At 40.9% G+C, this 12,512-nt stretch overlaps 1 protein-coding gene across 1 annotated transcript in view; it reads left to right on the forward strand.

The window, feature by feature from the left end:
- Nucleotides 1-12,512, forward strand: part of LOC102482260 (aldehyde oxidase) — a 101,498-nt gene that overhangs the window by 47,115 nt on the left and 41,871 nt on the right. Inside the window, exons 18-20 of the mRNA XM_006152995.3 lie at nt 361-487; nt 3,875-3,997; nt 7,395-7,491. Coding sequence (XP_006153057.1) covers nt 361-487; nt 3,875-3,997; nt 7,395-7,491 — 347 coding nt within the window. The remainder of the gene's footprint in view (nt 1-360; nt 488-3,874; nt 3,998-7,394; nt 7,492-12,512) is intronic.

Consider the following 12,512-nt stretch of genomic DNA (forward strand, 5'->3'; position numbering starts at 1 on the left):
AAAAAGCGCAAAGTATATAAGACATAAGAAATGGAAAATTATTTGTTGATAACACGTATGTTGATGTGCTTGACTGAGCCAATATACAGTGTATTTTGGATGGAAAATTCATTTTGTATGCTTTAATGATGTATAGTGAATTAATGTAAAAAAATAAATTTAAAGAAAAAAAATACAGGATTTCCTACAGTGTGCCTCTCTGCATACTAACTTCACTGTTACATTTCTCCCTAATTGTCTGGCGGAGAACTATTGGAGCAGTTATTTGATACAGCTTACTTCTCTCGTATCCTACTCTCAAATGAACTGTCTGCTTGGTGGTCTGGCTGCGGCTGCTCTGAGGTATGTGTCATCCTCTAGGTCTATTGATCTGTCAGAAGCTCTCAGCCTGCCAGGCGTGGTGGATGTCGTGACTGCAGAACATCTTGGCGATGCAAACTCCTTCTGCCTTTTAACCATACCTGAACAATTTCTGGCAACAGATAAGGTACAGCCATTTTGCTTTTTGTTTGGAAAATAACTTTCTTAGCTAATAGCACTTCATTTTCTTAAAGGAAGCCTCTAATTTGGCATATCATAAAAGATTCCAATATCCTTTGAATGCTTATTTTCTTAAAAGCATTATTGTATTTAATTTTATTTATTGTTATTTTTTAACTTGACCAGAGAGAGATAGTGAGAGAAAGGGAAAGTGAGAAAGCAGGCTGCCAGGTCTGGGTTGAAAGCTTATTTTAAAATATTATATTCTAATATTGAATGAAGATATATTCATTTTCTATTTTATTTCCAGTAAAGAACTTAGCTAGTTTTTTTGTTTGGAAAATAACTTTCTTAGCTAATAGCACTTCATTTTCTTAAAGGAAGCCTCATAATTTGGCATATCATAAAAGATTCCAATATCCTTTGAATGCTTATTTTCTTAAAAGCATTATTGTATTTAATTTTATTTATTGTTATTTTTTAACTTGACCAGAGAGAGATAGTGAGAGAAAGGGAAAGTGAGAAAGCAAGCTGCCAGGTCTGGGTTGAAAGCTTATTTTAAAATATTATATTCTAATATTGAATGGAGATATATTCATTTTCTATTTTATTTCCAGTAAAGAACTTAGCTAGTTATAGAAAAGACAATTTGTTGTTTTGTTTTCTAGTAGTAAGATAGTATGGCTGCGGCTTGGTGGTTAAAGCAACTGGATCCTACGTGACGGCATAGTTTAGGTGCTGACTTGGTTGTTTAAGAAATGCACCCCACACACATGGGAGCAGGCCTAAAATCCCAAAAGGAGGAAGAAATGGAGGAGAAGAGATTGTGGTGTGACCATTCCTGGGGGAGGAGGGGATTGCTTTCTCATGCTTCCTCTCTCTGGGGAGTGCATGTGCCCTCTGCCCCTGCCCCTCAACAGATAGTATACTGTCAGTATGCTGCTAACAAGTAGAAAGAATAAATGAAGAGAGAATAATGATACCCTTATGCAAATCCCTCCCCTGAGGGTTCCTTCCTATTGCCCTGGTCTTGGTGTGTCTAGAGTTCAAGTTTGAGTTCAACTGGCTCCACCATGACGTTTTTCCTCGTCTCTTAATCCAGAAGTCCTCTCCCTCTCTCTCTGAACTCATTCTAATTCATTCATTCATTCATACTATGTTCTATGGGCACATTTACAGGGAGCATCCATTATGTATGGTCACCATTGTTGAATAATACATGTGTCATTCTTGCCCTCATAGCTTACAGTCTAGAGGCGATGACAAAGTGGACCGTTGGTGCACTTTCTACTTTGTAATTAGGTTATTTGTTTCTGTGTCTCACATTTTCCTTACCCAGTACAATTCTCGGAGTGAGGCCAGTGTCTGATTTAGGTGTTCTCCACACACTGCTTCTCACAGGGATACCATTGTTGCCATTTGAGAGTTTCATGTGATTGAAAGTCTGGCTACCGTATCTCAGGTTATAAAATCCAGCAAGGATAGTGTTGCACAGGTTTTCTGCCTGCCTTCGCAGTTCAGTATTTACCCCAAGGAGCAACGTAATTTGAAGCAGTTCCTACCTCTGTCTCTCCCTGACAGATTTAGTTGATAAAAAAGAAAGCCTGGTGAGTGAGAGTTTGAACTAAGTAAGGCTGAAACTCTCCCAGGGCAGAGCTATGTGACACCGCAGGGACAAGGAGCATGATGGCCTTTGCATCAATGTTAACCAACCAAGCACAGCTTTTCTGGCTGTGGAATAGTTCTGCTCTCTGAGATGGGCGATGGATGATGGGCATCCATGTCAGAGAGCAGAAAACACAGCCACTATAAATGAGTGCCTTCCTTGGTCTACTTCCTTTTAAAAATACTCATCTATAGTACTTTATGCCTTTTGAATATCTTTTCATTGTAAAAATTGTAAATGTACAAAAATAATGAACAAAAATAATGAACAAAAATAGAGTAGCACAAGGAGCCCATAGCCCATCATCCAGCCTCAACGATTATCGGTGTATTGCCTCCCGTTCTTGTCATTTACCTCTCCAACCCCAGCACCCATACTGGACAGACACGCTTTATGCATGTGTGCTGGATTGAACAGTTTTTGTTTGCTTGTTTGTTTTTCAGAGAGATTTTTGCTATAAGACATGTGTGCTTGCCAGAGAGACAGAAAGTGAAAAATCGCCCCCCAGGGGGATGGCCACCCGGAATTCCTTCTCTTCCATTCTTCTCTCAGGATTTTGGGCACACATGGACACGCGCCTGGTGTGAATTTAGGTTGCCAGGTACAGGATTTGAACTGTGGTTGACTATGTGGGAGTCCAGTGATGTAACCATTATGTCATCTGCTGGTCCCATGAATTTAACGTTTTTAAATACCATTTTCTTCTGTATGCACACTGTGAAGAAGATACAATAATCTAAATTAGGGTGGTTTTGTTTGTTTGTTTGTTTTTTGTCTTTCTTTCTTTCTTTTTTTTTTTTATCATAGGGCACATACACTCACCAAAAAGAGACAGTGAGAGGGAAAGTGAGGAATCCTCCTCGGGAGATGACCACTCCACAATCCCTTTTTCATTCTCCTCCTGGGATTTTGGGCATGTGTCCACATGTACCTGGGGTGATTTTCAGGCTGCCAGGTCCAGGACTCGAACTACAGCCAGCCAGTAGACTTTGAGTGATCAGATTTGAATTGTGAATCATGGCATAATGTGGGAGAGAAAGCTCAATAATTATGGTACTTCTTCTGGGATAGACTGTTTTACCCTTGAGTCCCAGTTTTTTCCCCCAGTTAACTTTCTGCCTTGGTCCCTGTGTGAGCTCCTTAGTCCACTGAGTCCACCTGATGGGGAAGCAGTGCTGGCTGCCAGCCCTCGGGGGAGGGGATGCTCTGTGCTTGATGTGTCTTGATTAGTACATCTCACATTTCTTCCTGAAAAGCCTGTGTTCCTACATGGTTGTGGGCAGAGCCTTGCTCACCAGGAATGCTGTGTTGTCCCAGGTCACCTCCTTTCTCTCTCCCATTGAGATGAGCTATGACTTCCAGGCCCTCCCTGTCCATGGAGACAGCAGCTGCCTCTCTCTCGAAATGGCCCATAGTCAAACTATGGCAAAGGCTCTCTAGGCAGCTGGTCTCAGGCAGCCCCACTGACTTGACCTGGAGCCCGAGCCTGCTGTACTTGAGATGGAATCACTCAGCCCTTCAGCAGCCATTACTGCCAATGAGACAGAACAATGATCTGAGCTTCCCCCCCCCACCCCCATGCCTGAGGTCAGCAGGTCAATTGCAGACAGAAAGGAGGGGGTCGTTTACTGTGTGTGTTGAGCCCTACACTAGCAGGGAAGAAGGCAGCCAACAAAAGGAGAGGACCCAGTGTCTGCCCTCTTGACCACAAAGGCCTCTGTGTTGTAGGTATTTTGCGTGGGTCATCTTGTCTGTGCCGTGATTGCCGACTCTGAAGTTCAGGCAAAGAGAGCTGCCATGCGAGTGAAGATTGTCTACAAAGACTTGGAGCCATTGATCCTAACAATTGAGGTAATGAGTTGGATGGTGGTGCCAGCTCAGGCGCTGGAAGAGCAGTTATCAGTGGTGCATTGGTTAAAATGCTTTGAGTACGATAACTGGAAACTCGACTCAAAGTGGCTGCCAAACCGCACTAGTGTTAGCAGTTTCCCTCAGGGCCTGGTTTCTTCCTACGTCTCACTCCTGCCCACAGTACAGGCTTCATGGCCAGTTCAGCTGATAGCCAAGATAACTCAGGCAAGGTTCTTTGTGTATGCTAAGAAGCTAGAGGGATACTGTCATCCCAGCATTCTAAGCAAGAGTCCTGAGATCCAGCCTAATTATGTCACTTAGGTGTCCATCTCTGAATTTATAAGTGGCCAGAGGAATGGAAGCGTTGTTGGTTACTGCTAGGAGTAGGAGGTGGGGTCAGATTTCTTTGAAGTTCATGGGCTATAGAGGAAAGTAAAGGGGACCTAAGTGGGTGTCTGAGCTGTTTGGGAGGAGGGAGGGGAGGGGAATGCTGGATGGGAAAGCAACAGTGTCTAGGACAGCAGAGCTACTCTATAACTGTGATCAGCCTCACCCACCCCCTTGAAGGTACACTAAGGACCTGCAAGATGTTCTATGAAGCAATATCAGAGACACTACTTTTAGATTCTTTAATACATATCTTAGACGAGTATGGGAAATCAATCATAGGATACCTGCAGGTAGTTTGGCAACTTAAATAAATTGGAGAATTGCATTGTCTATCCTAATTTTTAGAAAGAAATTGGAAATTTATAAAGGTTATAAGACTCCTCTCCATGAACTGATAAGGTGTTGTGCAAACATTCCATTGGTTCATATAATTGACTGACTAACAAAGAATGAAAGTTGGGGAAGGCGCACAAGTAGATTAGCTTCAGCACAAACGGACTCCTTGTACCCTGGGAATGCAATATTATCTTCACAACAAGGAGTAAGTTGTTCTCCAGGTGACTAACATGGCCCGAAGCAGAATAGGAGGAATTGAGTTGGCCAGGATTAGTGTCCGGGAGAACTTGGCCTTGGGTGTGCTTCCTGCCATGCTGCTGTAGGCTGGGAACACAGAGTTCATTCCGGAAAACTTTCTTTGGTGTTTTAAAATTAAAATCATGTCAAAAAGATTAATTGGAGTCTTAAGTGTGAGTAGGCCTCTCAAGTTTCTCTGGCTAGTTTTGAATATATCCATTTTGTTTCCTTCTCAGACCCCTTTCATTCATATTTTGCCTGCTATTCTTGCTTATTTCATATATTTCTTCCCCAAATTTTAGAGTTAAAATTACTTTTGATTAAGAAATTATTTACATAATAATTCATCAAAATGATGTTTATAATTCTCTGTCAAATACCAGTGTCCAGAGTCCACCCTTCTCTCCTCTCACCCTCCAGCCCAATAAAAGTCCAAATGAAAAAACAAGTACCATTTCCTCCTTGCCTTCCCCAGCTCCAACCAGCAGATCTCCAAACGTCTGCCAGAAAGCACCAGCCTCAACCACCAAAGGTTGGCATTCTGGAAAAGAGTTCTATTCTAACCAGAGTATAATCTCTCCAAGGTCATCAGCTGGATCAGAGTGTATTTAATCCAGTTTATACCACAACAGTATGTCCAGTTCCCTAAACATTAAAGCTCTTTTATTACTTTTCAAGAATATTTCCAAGATATCTCCAGGAAATTGGCTCACATTTATTCAGAGAAAAAGAAGCAAGCAAGTTGGAAAAGATTAAAATTTTAAAAATTGTATTTTACAAAACATTGTAGTTCACTCAGCCTGGAATATCTGAGTCTTGGATTAATAATAACAGCATGGAGTTGATTCCAGTAGGACGTATGTGATCAATCAAAATAGAACAGAAACGGCTATATCCCTGTCATTATCACTAAAGTCTAACCTGGCTTATGCTTAGAGTTTTTGGTAGTTTGAATGGAAAAAAATCTATCAAAACTCTTGGAGTGAGGCTAATGATAAATTGTGCTCCCCACCAGAATCACTCATCTTCATCATCACCGACACGACCGTAGGAACACCTTTACAGAGCTCAGTACATGGCTGCAAGCTCCTACCTTGGTTTTGTACATTAACTCACTGAAGGCTTACAATAATCCCACACAGTTAAAATGACTAGTATCCCCATTTGATGAGAAAATGGAAAGACAGGATTATCCAAGGTCACACAACTGGTCAGCAATAGAAGCAATCAACAAACACTCTGTCAAAGAACCTGGGGCCCCACAGTAACAAAACGAAGAAACCCATTTTAGAACAGAAGAAATGATAGGATCACAATAGAGCATCTCCGTAGAGTGTGTTGATAGGTCCAGACAGCTACCAGTGGCCAGAGGGAACCAGAGTTAGGCGAATCCCCAACTGTCCCCTGGTAGAAATTTAATGGATGCCTAATACCCCATGGGAGAAAATGCTAGCAGGAGCTGGCATATCACATTGGCCAGTGGATCCGTGGATCACAGCATGGTAAATTCTCAGAGAGAGGAGAAAGGAAGACCCTAATAAGAAAAGCAGCATAAACTACCATAGTAGCATCCTTGACTATCTGTACCTGTCCCTCTTCCCTGAGTGCCCAGAGGAGGGCCATAAGAGCCAGTGTGTAAGAGGATCTGTGGTGCCCAGGCAGGACTTGTAATGGACTCCAAATTCTAGCTGCAGGTCCCAGGCACTCTTCTGCCTTGTACAAATAAGTGTTCATCTCCCTAAAGGAGGAGTGAGAGGCCAGTAGGCAGAGTCACCATGACCCCAGTCATTGGAGTGTCTTCAGCTGGCATTATTGAGCACTTGCATGCTATGGAAGCTCTTTATATGCATTTTATTATGTCATCAGGAAAGTCATGACATACTTGTTTTTCTATGCAAAAATGCTTCATGACTTTCCCAACAACCCAAAATTTTGTCTTTACCACAACCACACTGGAGCTGTGTGCACAGCCTTTATTACCATTTTGCAGATGAGGCCTGGAGAGATGAAGTCCCAGGCCCACAGCTAAACAGCTTGTACGTGGAGGGAACAGACATAACTCTATCTAGGTAGGTCTGTAACCCAAGCTCTGTACCCCTGTGTCGTGTGGCCTTACTACATAAAATGAGTTGTGAATTGAAGCGAATAATCTGCCTGAGAAATATTAGTTCCATTCTGGGGTCACTGAGGTACCTGCCAGGATTTTTCTGAGCATTCTCAGTTTGTTTGAACTCCATGGGCACATTTGCCTTTGCTCCTCCAATCTCTCTATGGCCTGGTTGTTAGCTCAGCTCATCAGGGTTATGGTGAAAACGCATGGGATTCCAGGGCAAGAGGAGAATGGCTGTCCAGACTCGCATGATGTACCAGGTGTGGCCACTGCCACAGGCCAGGCCTCTGGCCAGCCTGCCTCACTTTTCTGTTCTCTTTCTAGGAAGCTATACAGCACAACTCCTTCTTCGAACCAGAAAGGAAACTAGAATATGGAAATGTTGATGAAGCATTTAAAATGGCTGATCAAATTCTTGAAGGTAAAACTATATGGGGAAAAAAAATGGAAGGGAAGGCTTCCCAAAAGCGTTCTAAGCATATTTAGTTTAACACCTCTTTTGCCTCTTAGAAATCATCTAAAGGCTTAGGTGGGTATGTTCCTCAGGAACAGGCACCTCATTTCACAAATGCATTTCCCTCTCTCTGGTGTGGGTGAAGAATGGGAAGGCAAAGTGGGAGGTGAGACCTTGCCCTCCGCAGTCCTTGTGTACCGACCACCTGCCCTCCTTGAGGCCTGGTTGTTAAAGATGTCATCTCCTTTCCTGTCCACAACCACTTTGTAAAGAGGCATTATTATTATCCCAATCTTGCAAGGTGAGAAACTGAGGCGAGAGTAATGATGGAGCATGACTCAGTTGGCCCAACCACTGGGGTTCAAAGCCCGCTTTGTCTCTTAACTTCAAAGCTATGTTGGACCTGAAGTTCATCAGAGGCTGCCAGGACATTGTCATCTAGAAGCTGTAGAAAGGATATTTGCACTGTCATGAGCTAGTTTTCCTGGATATCCTTCTTATTAGCCTAGTGACCTTGTCAGGGCATTTCTCAGAATTCAATCTCCTTTTAAAAAATTATATGGATAAAGTAAAAACAATCTCAAAGGTATATTATGAAGGTAATAAGAGATAATTGTGTGCTTGGCACAAAATGAGAGCTCAATAACCATGAGCAAAAATTTTTATTAGGTTTAGATGATTTTTTTTTTCTCTAGGAAAGGTTTTCTATTAGTGTGTTAACACTTTGGCAGGTATTCCTTTATTAAACCCAATGTTTCCAAGATTTTCTCATAATAAGAATCACTGAAAGTGTTTATGAGACCTCAGAATTTTTTGTTGTTGGAGAGATTTTTTTTTTTTTTTTTGGCTATAGGGTGCGTGCGCTCGCCAGAGAGACAGAGAGACAGAAAGCGAGAAATCACCTCCCCAGGGGGATGGCCACGCTGCAATCCCTTCTCCTCCATTCTCCTCTCAGAATCTTGGGCACTCGCGCACACCCGCCCAGTGTGAGTTTAAGCCACCAGATCCGGGACTCGAACCGCAGTCAACTACATGGGAGTTCAGCGACATAGCCATTATGCTAAGTGCTGAGACCTGAGAATTTTGATGCCCTTTCTTGGAATGCTGAAATTGAAGAATTCAAGGCTGTTATAAATCTGTTTCACCGAGTTTTTCGGGCGCTTGTCAGGGCTAGTAGAATGTAGCAAACAGTAAGAGTGGAGAAGGAGGGAGGCTACATTTTTAGCCTAAAGATTCCATAGCACGAACATTCTGGAAATATCAGTATTTCAGAAGCTCCTCCTCCCAAGTTTGGTTCTTGTCATACTAAGCTTTTGTGTGAAAATTCAATTATTGTATTTTCCCTTGACATCTTATTTAGTTATTTAATTCACCTAGGTAATTTGTTCAGTCTGTATTTTACTTGGGTTTTAACTTGTTACTGCACCAAACTTAATTGATAAATATAAATGACATGGGAGTCTTTGAAGATATTTATACTACTTTTAAGTTTTCATCTTCTTGACTCACTAGTCTATTTTTTTTTACTCTGCAGTTTTCATTTGTATTAACAGTTTTGACCAATTATTTCCATGAGAGTGAAATGAAAGTCATAATTGTAACACAATCATAACAGTATTTTGTCCCTTAGGAAGATAGGTGTCCAGTTAAAAAAATTAAATGATAAAATTGGCCCAGCTGCAAGTGACCCAAGTGGTAGGGCACCACAGTGTGTGAGGCTGGGGCCACATGGGAGGCTCAGGTTTGAACCCAGAATGTGGGTATGGTGGCATGAGCCTGTGATCCTAGCTAACTGGGCAGCTGGAGCAATGGGTTTTGATGGTGAGACTCACAAAACAAGAACCAAAACATAAAACCTATCTTTCTCCCCCACCAACCTCATTAAAAAAAAAAAAAAAAAAAGACAGCTAAAATAGCTTCTTACTTCCTGTCTTAGAATGTACTCCTGAAGAAAGCGGCATTCTTGTTTGTTTTCACCCACTCTGAAGATAGAGTTCAGCCCTCCCTGATCCTGACACCATAGTACTGGAAGGGTGCTAGAGGTCACCATTTACAAATAAGCCCACTAAGGCCAGAGAGGCTACATGAGTGACCAGGATCAAACCTAAGTTTTCCAACGTTGAAGTTAATGTTCTTTCCTCTGCATGATCCTGCTTCTTGTTTATCTATTTAGAATTCTGTTAGCTAGGATGGGCTTTACCCTGGAGAGTGCAGATGACAATCTCTGTAGCAGGATTTGTGAGAGACCTAGGAAGCCCTGAAACTGAGATTACTCTCCCCACAAACTGTCCTGTTGGGCATGGTATGGCTAGATGCCATCAGATCTTATTAGCTTTTTGGTCTTTAAGGGCCTCGGATTAAAATGTAAATGTGCCTGGCAGAATCACTTCTAAATCCATAGTGGGATAAAATTTTATCTCAGGGATTAGTTGATCAAATTGGTTTCCAACATAGAGTTGAGAGCAATACCACTGGGTGAAGAGAACACCACGACAGGGAGCCTTGGGGGGAGCAGGATGATGCAACAGGGTTCTAAAATGTTGCCTGTTTGACCTGTTTAAGAAGGAACAGCTCTAATTTTTTTTATCTCTGCATATTTTATTTTATTTTTTAAGAACTATTTTATTTAACTTCATTTATTATTATTATCATTGTTATTTTCCAGTTTGATCAGAGAGAGAGAGAGAGAGAGGAAGTGAGAAAGCAAGCCACCAGGTCCAAGACTTGAACCATGGTCAGCCATGTGGGAGTCCAGCGCCCTTAACCACCATGCCACTTGCCAGCCCCTGCATATTTTAAAGGAAGAGAGCATTTAACAAATTATGAGTGAATAGCAAAATCAGTAATATGGCATTTGAGCTTAGTGACAACAATATGGGTTCTCAGACTTTTTTTTTTTTACTAATTCTGAAATATTCTCTTATGTTTGTTTCTGTGTTTTTTCCTCATACATTTCTTTCCTGTGAAATGCTGTTTCTCCTTTTTGAAACTCCTTTGTTACCTGGCAACATTCCTATTTCTCCTGCAGGGAACAGTTCAAATATAAAGCAGACTTTACAAGCCTTTCCTGGTGGCCTCATCTAAGTCAATGGGTCCAGGACTCAAACTGCGATCGACTACATGGAAGTCCAGCGACATAGCCATTACACTGACTGCTGGTCCCAAGATCTGATTTTTTGAAATGTCATTACTTATATACATTTTACAAGTGAAGCAGAATCTGTTCATTCTTTTGTGCTGTTTCTTTATTCTGATTTTAGATAAGGTAGGAAGTCCAATCTCTAACACAAAATATGCAAGGGTCTTCTAAAAGTTCATGGAAAAATGGAATTATTGGATCATTGTAAAAGTCATGACATATTTTTTGGTGCAAAAATACATCATCAGTTTTCCAATGACCCAATAAAATATGAGTTTATTCTGGCGTATTTTTAAAAAATTTTTGCATTACTTTTTCATAATTTCACAAATTTTCTATAAACTTTTTGAAGACTCCTCTTGTTTTCTTGGGAAGCTTCCTCAAACAACCCGTGAATCACCATTATTTGGTACATTAAAAAAAAATTTTAGGGAACCAGCAGTTAGCGTAATGCCTATGTCGCTGGACTCCCACACGTAGTCGACCGCGGTTCGCGTCCCGGCCCCGGTGGCTTAAAACTCACGCCGGGCGCGTGTGCATGCATGCCCAAGATTCCGAGAGGAGAATGGAGGAGAAGGAATTGCGGTGTGACCATCCCCCCTGGGGGGTGATTTCTCACTTTCCCTCTCACTAACTGTTTAGCTTTGATGAGTGGATGCAACCTCTGGGAAAAAAACCTTTAAAAAAAATTTTTTTTAAAGGTTTTTTTCCCAGAGGTTGCATCCACTCATCAAAGCTAAACAATTAGTGAGAGGGAAAGTGAGAAATCACCCTTGGAGGATCGGCCACACTGCAATTCCCTCTCCTTCATTCTCTTCCTGGGATTTTGGGCATACTTGCAAACAGGTCCAGTGTGATTTTCAAGCCACCAGGTCTGGGATTCGAACCATGGTTGATCATGTGGGAGTCCAGCCCCTTAACCACTATACCACCTGCTGGCCCCCATGGTTTTAATTTTTAAAAGTTCTCATTTCCACTTACCATGAAGGCTGGTCATAATTATATTCTGTTTGTTCCGTCTGGTTTTCATTTCCCTCAGCCTTCCAATAGATTACTTGAACAGTTTTAGAATTCTCTTTTGACTTAACTATAGTGTTTTCAGAGTATCTCCTTGCATACACATTTTTAGTGGTAACTCTAGATATTACATTATGTGTAATCACCACAGTCTGATTGCAACATTTTATTATAGTTTATGTAAAGTTTAGAAACCTTTCCTCCTTTTATGTCCCTTAATGCTCTATTTATAATTAATTATTATCTTAAATATTTAATTTTGCTTCAAACACAATTTAGAAAACTCAAGAAGAGGACATTCTATTGTATTTACCTGTATTTTTATTCCTTCTGTTATTCTTTCTTCCTTCCTGATGTCCCAAGAGTCTTTTAATTTTTTAATAATTTCCTATTATTTGCAAAACTTGCCTATTTCCCTTAGCCATTATTTTAGGGTAAGTCTGCTAAAAACAAATGTTCTTAGTTTTTTTTTTCCTTCTGACACTATCTTTATAGTCCTTTCATTCTTGAAGGATATTTTCACTGAATATGGGATTCTCTTTTAGCACTAGAGAAACATCATACTACTTCCATTTCCATGGTTTCTGATGAGAAATTTGCTGTGCTCACAAGTGCTTTTTCTCTGTAGATAAGATAGTGTATTTTTCTCTCCCTTCTTTCTTTTTTTTCTCTTTTTTTATTTCTTTTTTTAATGAATTAATTTACATTCATTCACTGAGCATTGCACAGCATACAAAATGTAATTTCCCATCCAGAAGATGCTGCATAGTAGCTTAATCATACATGTTATTATCAATAATTTTCCATTTCTAGTTTCATATATATATGTGTA

This window comes from Tupaia chinensis, unplaced genomic scaffold, assembly GCF_000334495.1.
Source record: "Tupaia chinensis unplaced genomic scaffold, TupChi_1.0 Scaffold000361_2, whole genome shotgun sequence".
NCBI lineage: Eukaryota > Metazoa > Chordata > Mammalia > Scandentia > Tupaiidae > Tupaia > Tupaia belangeri.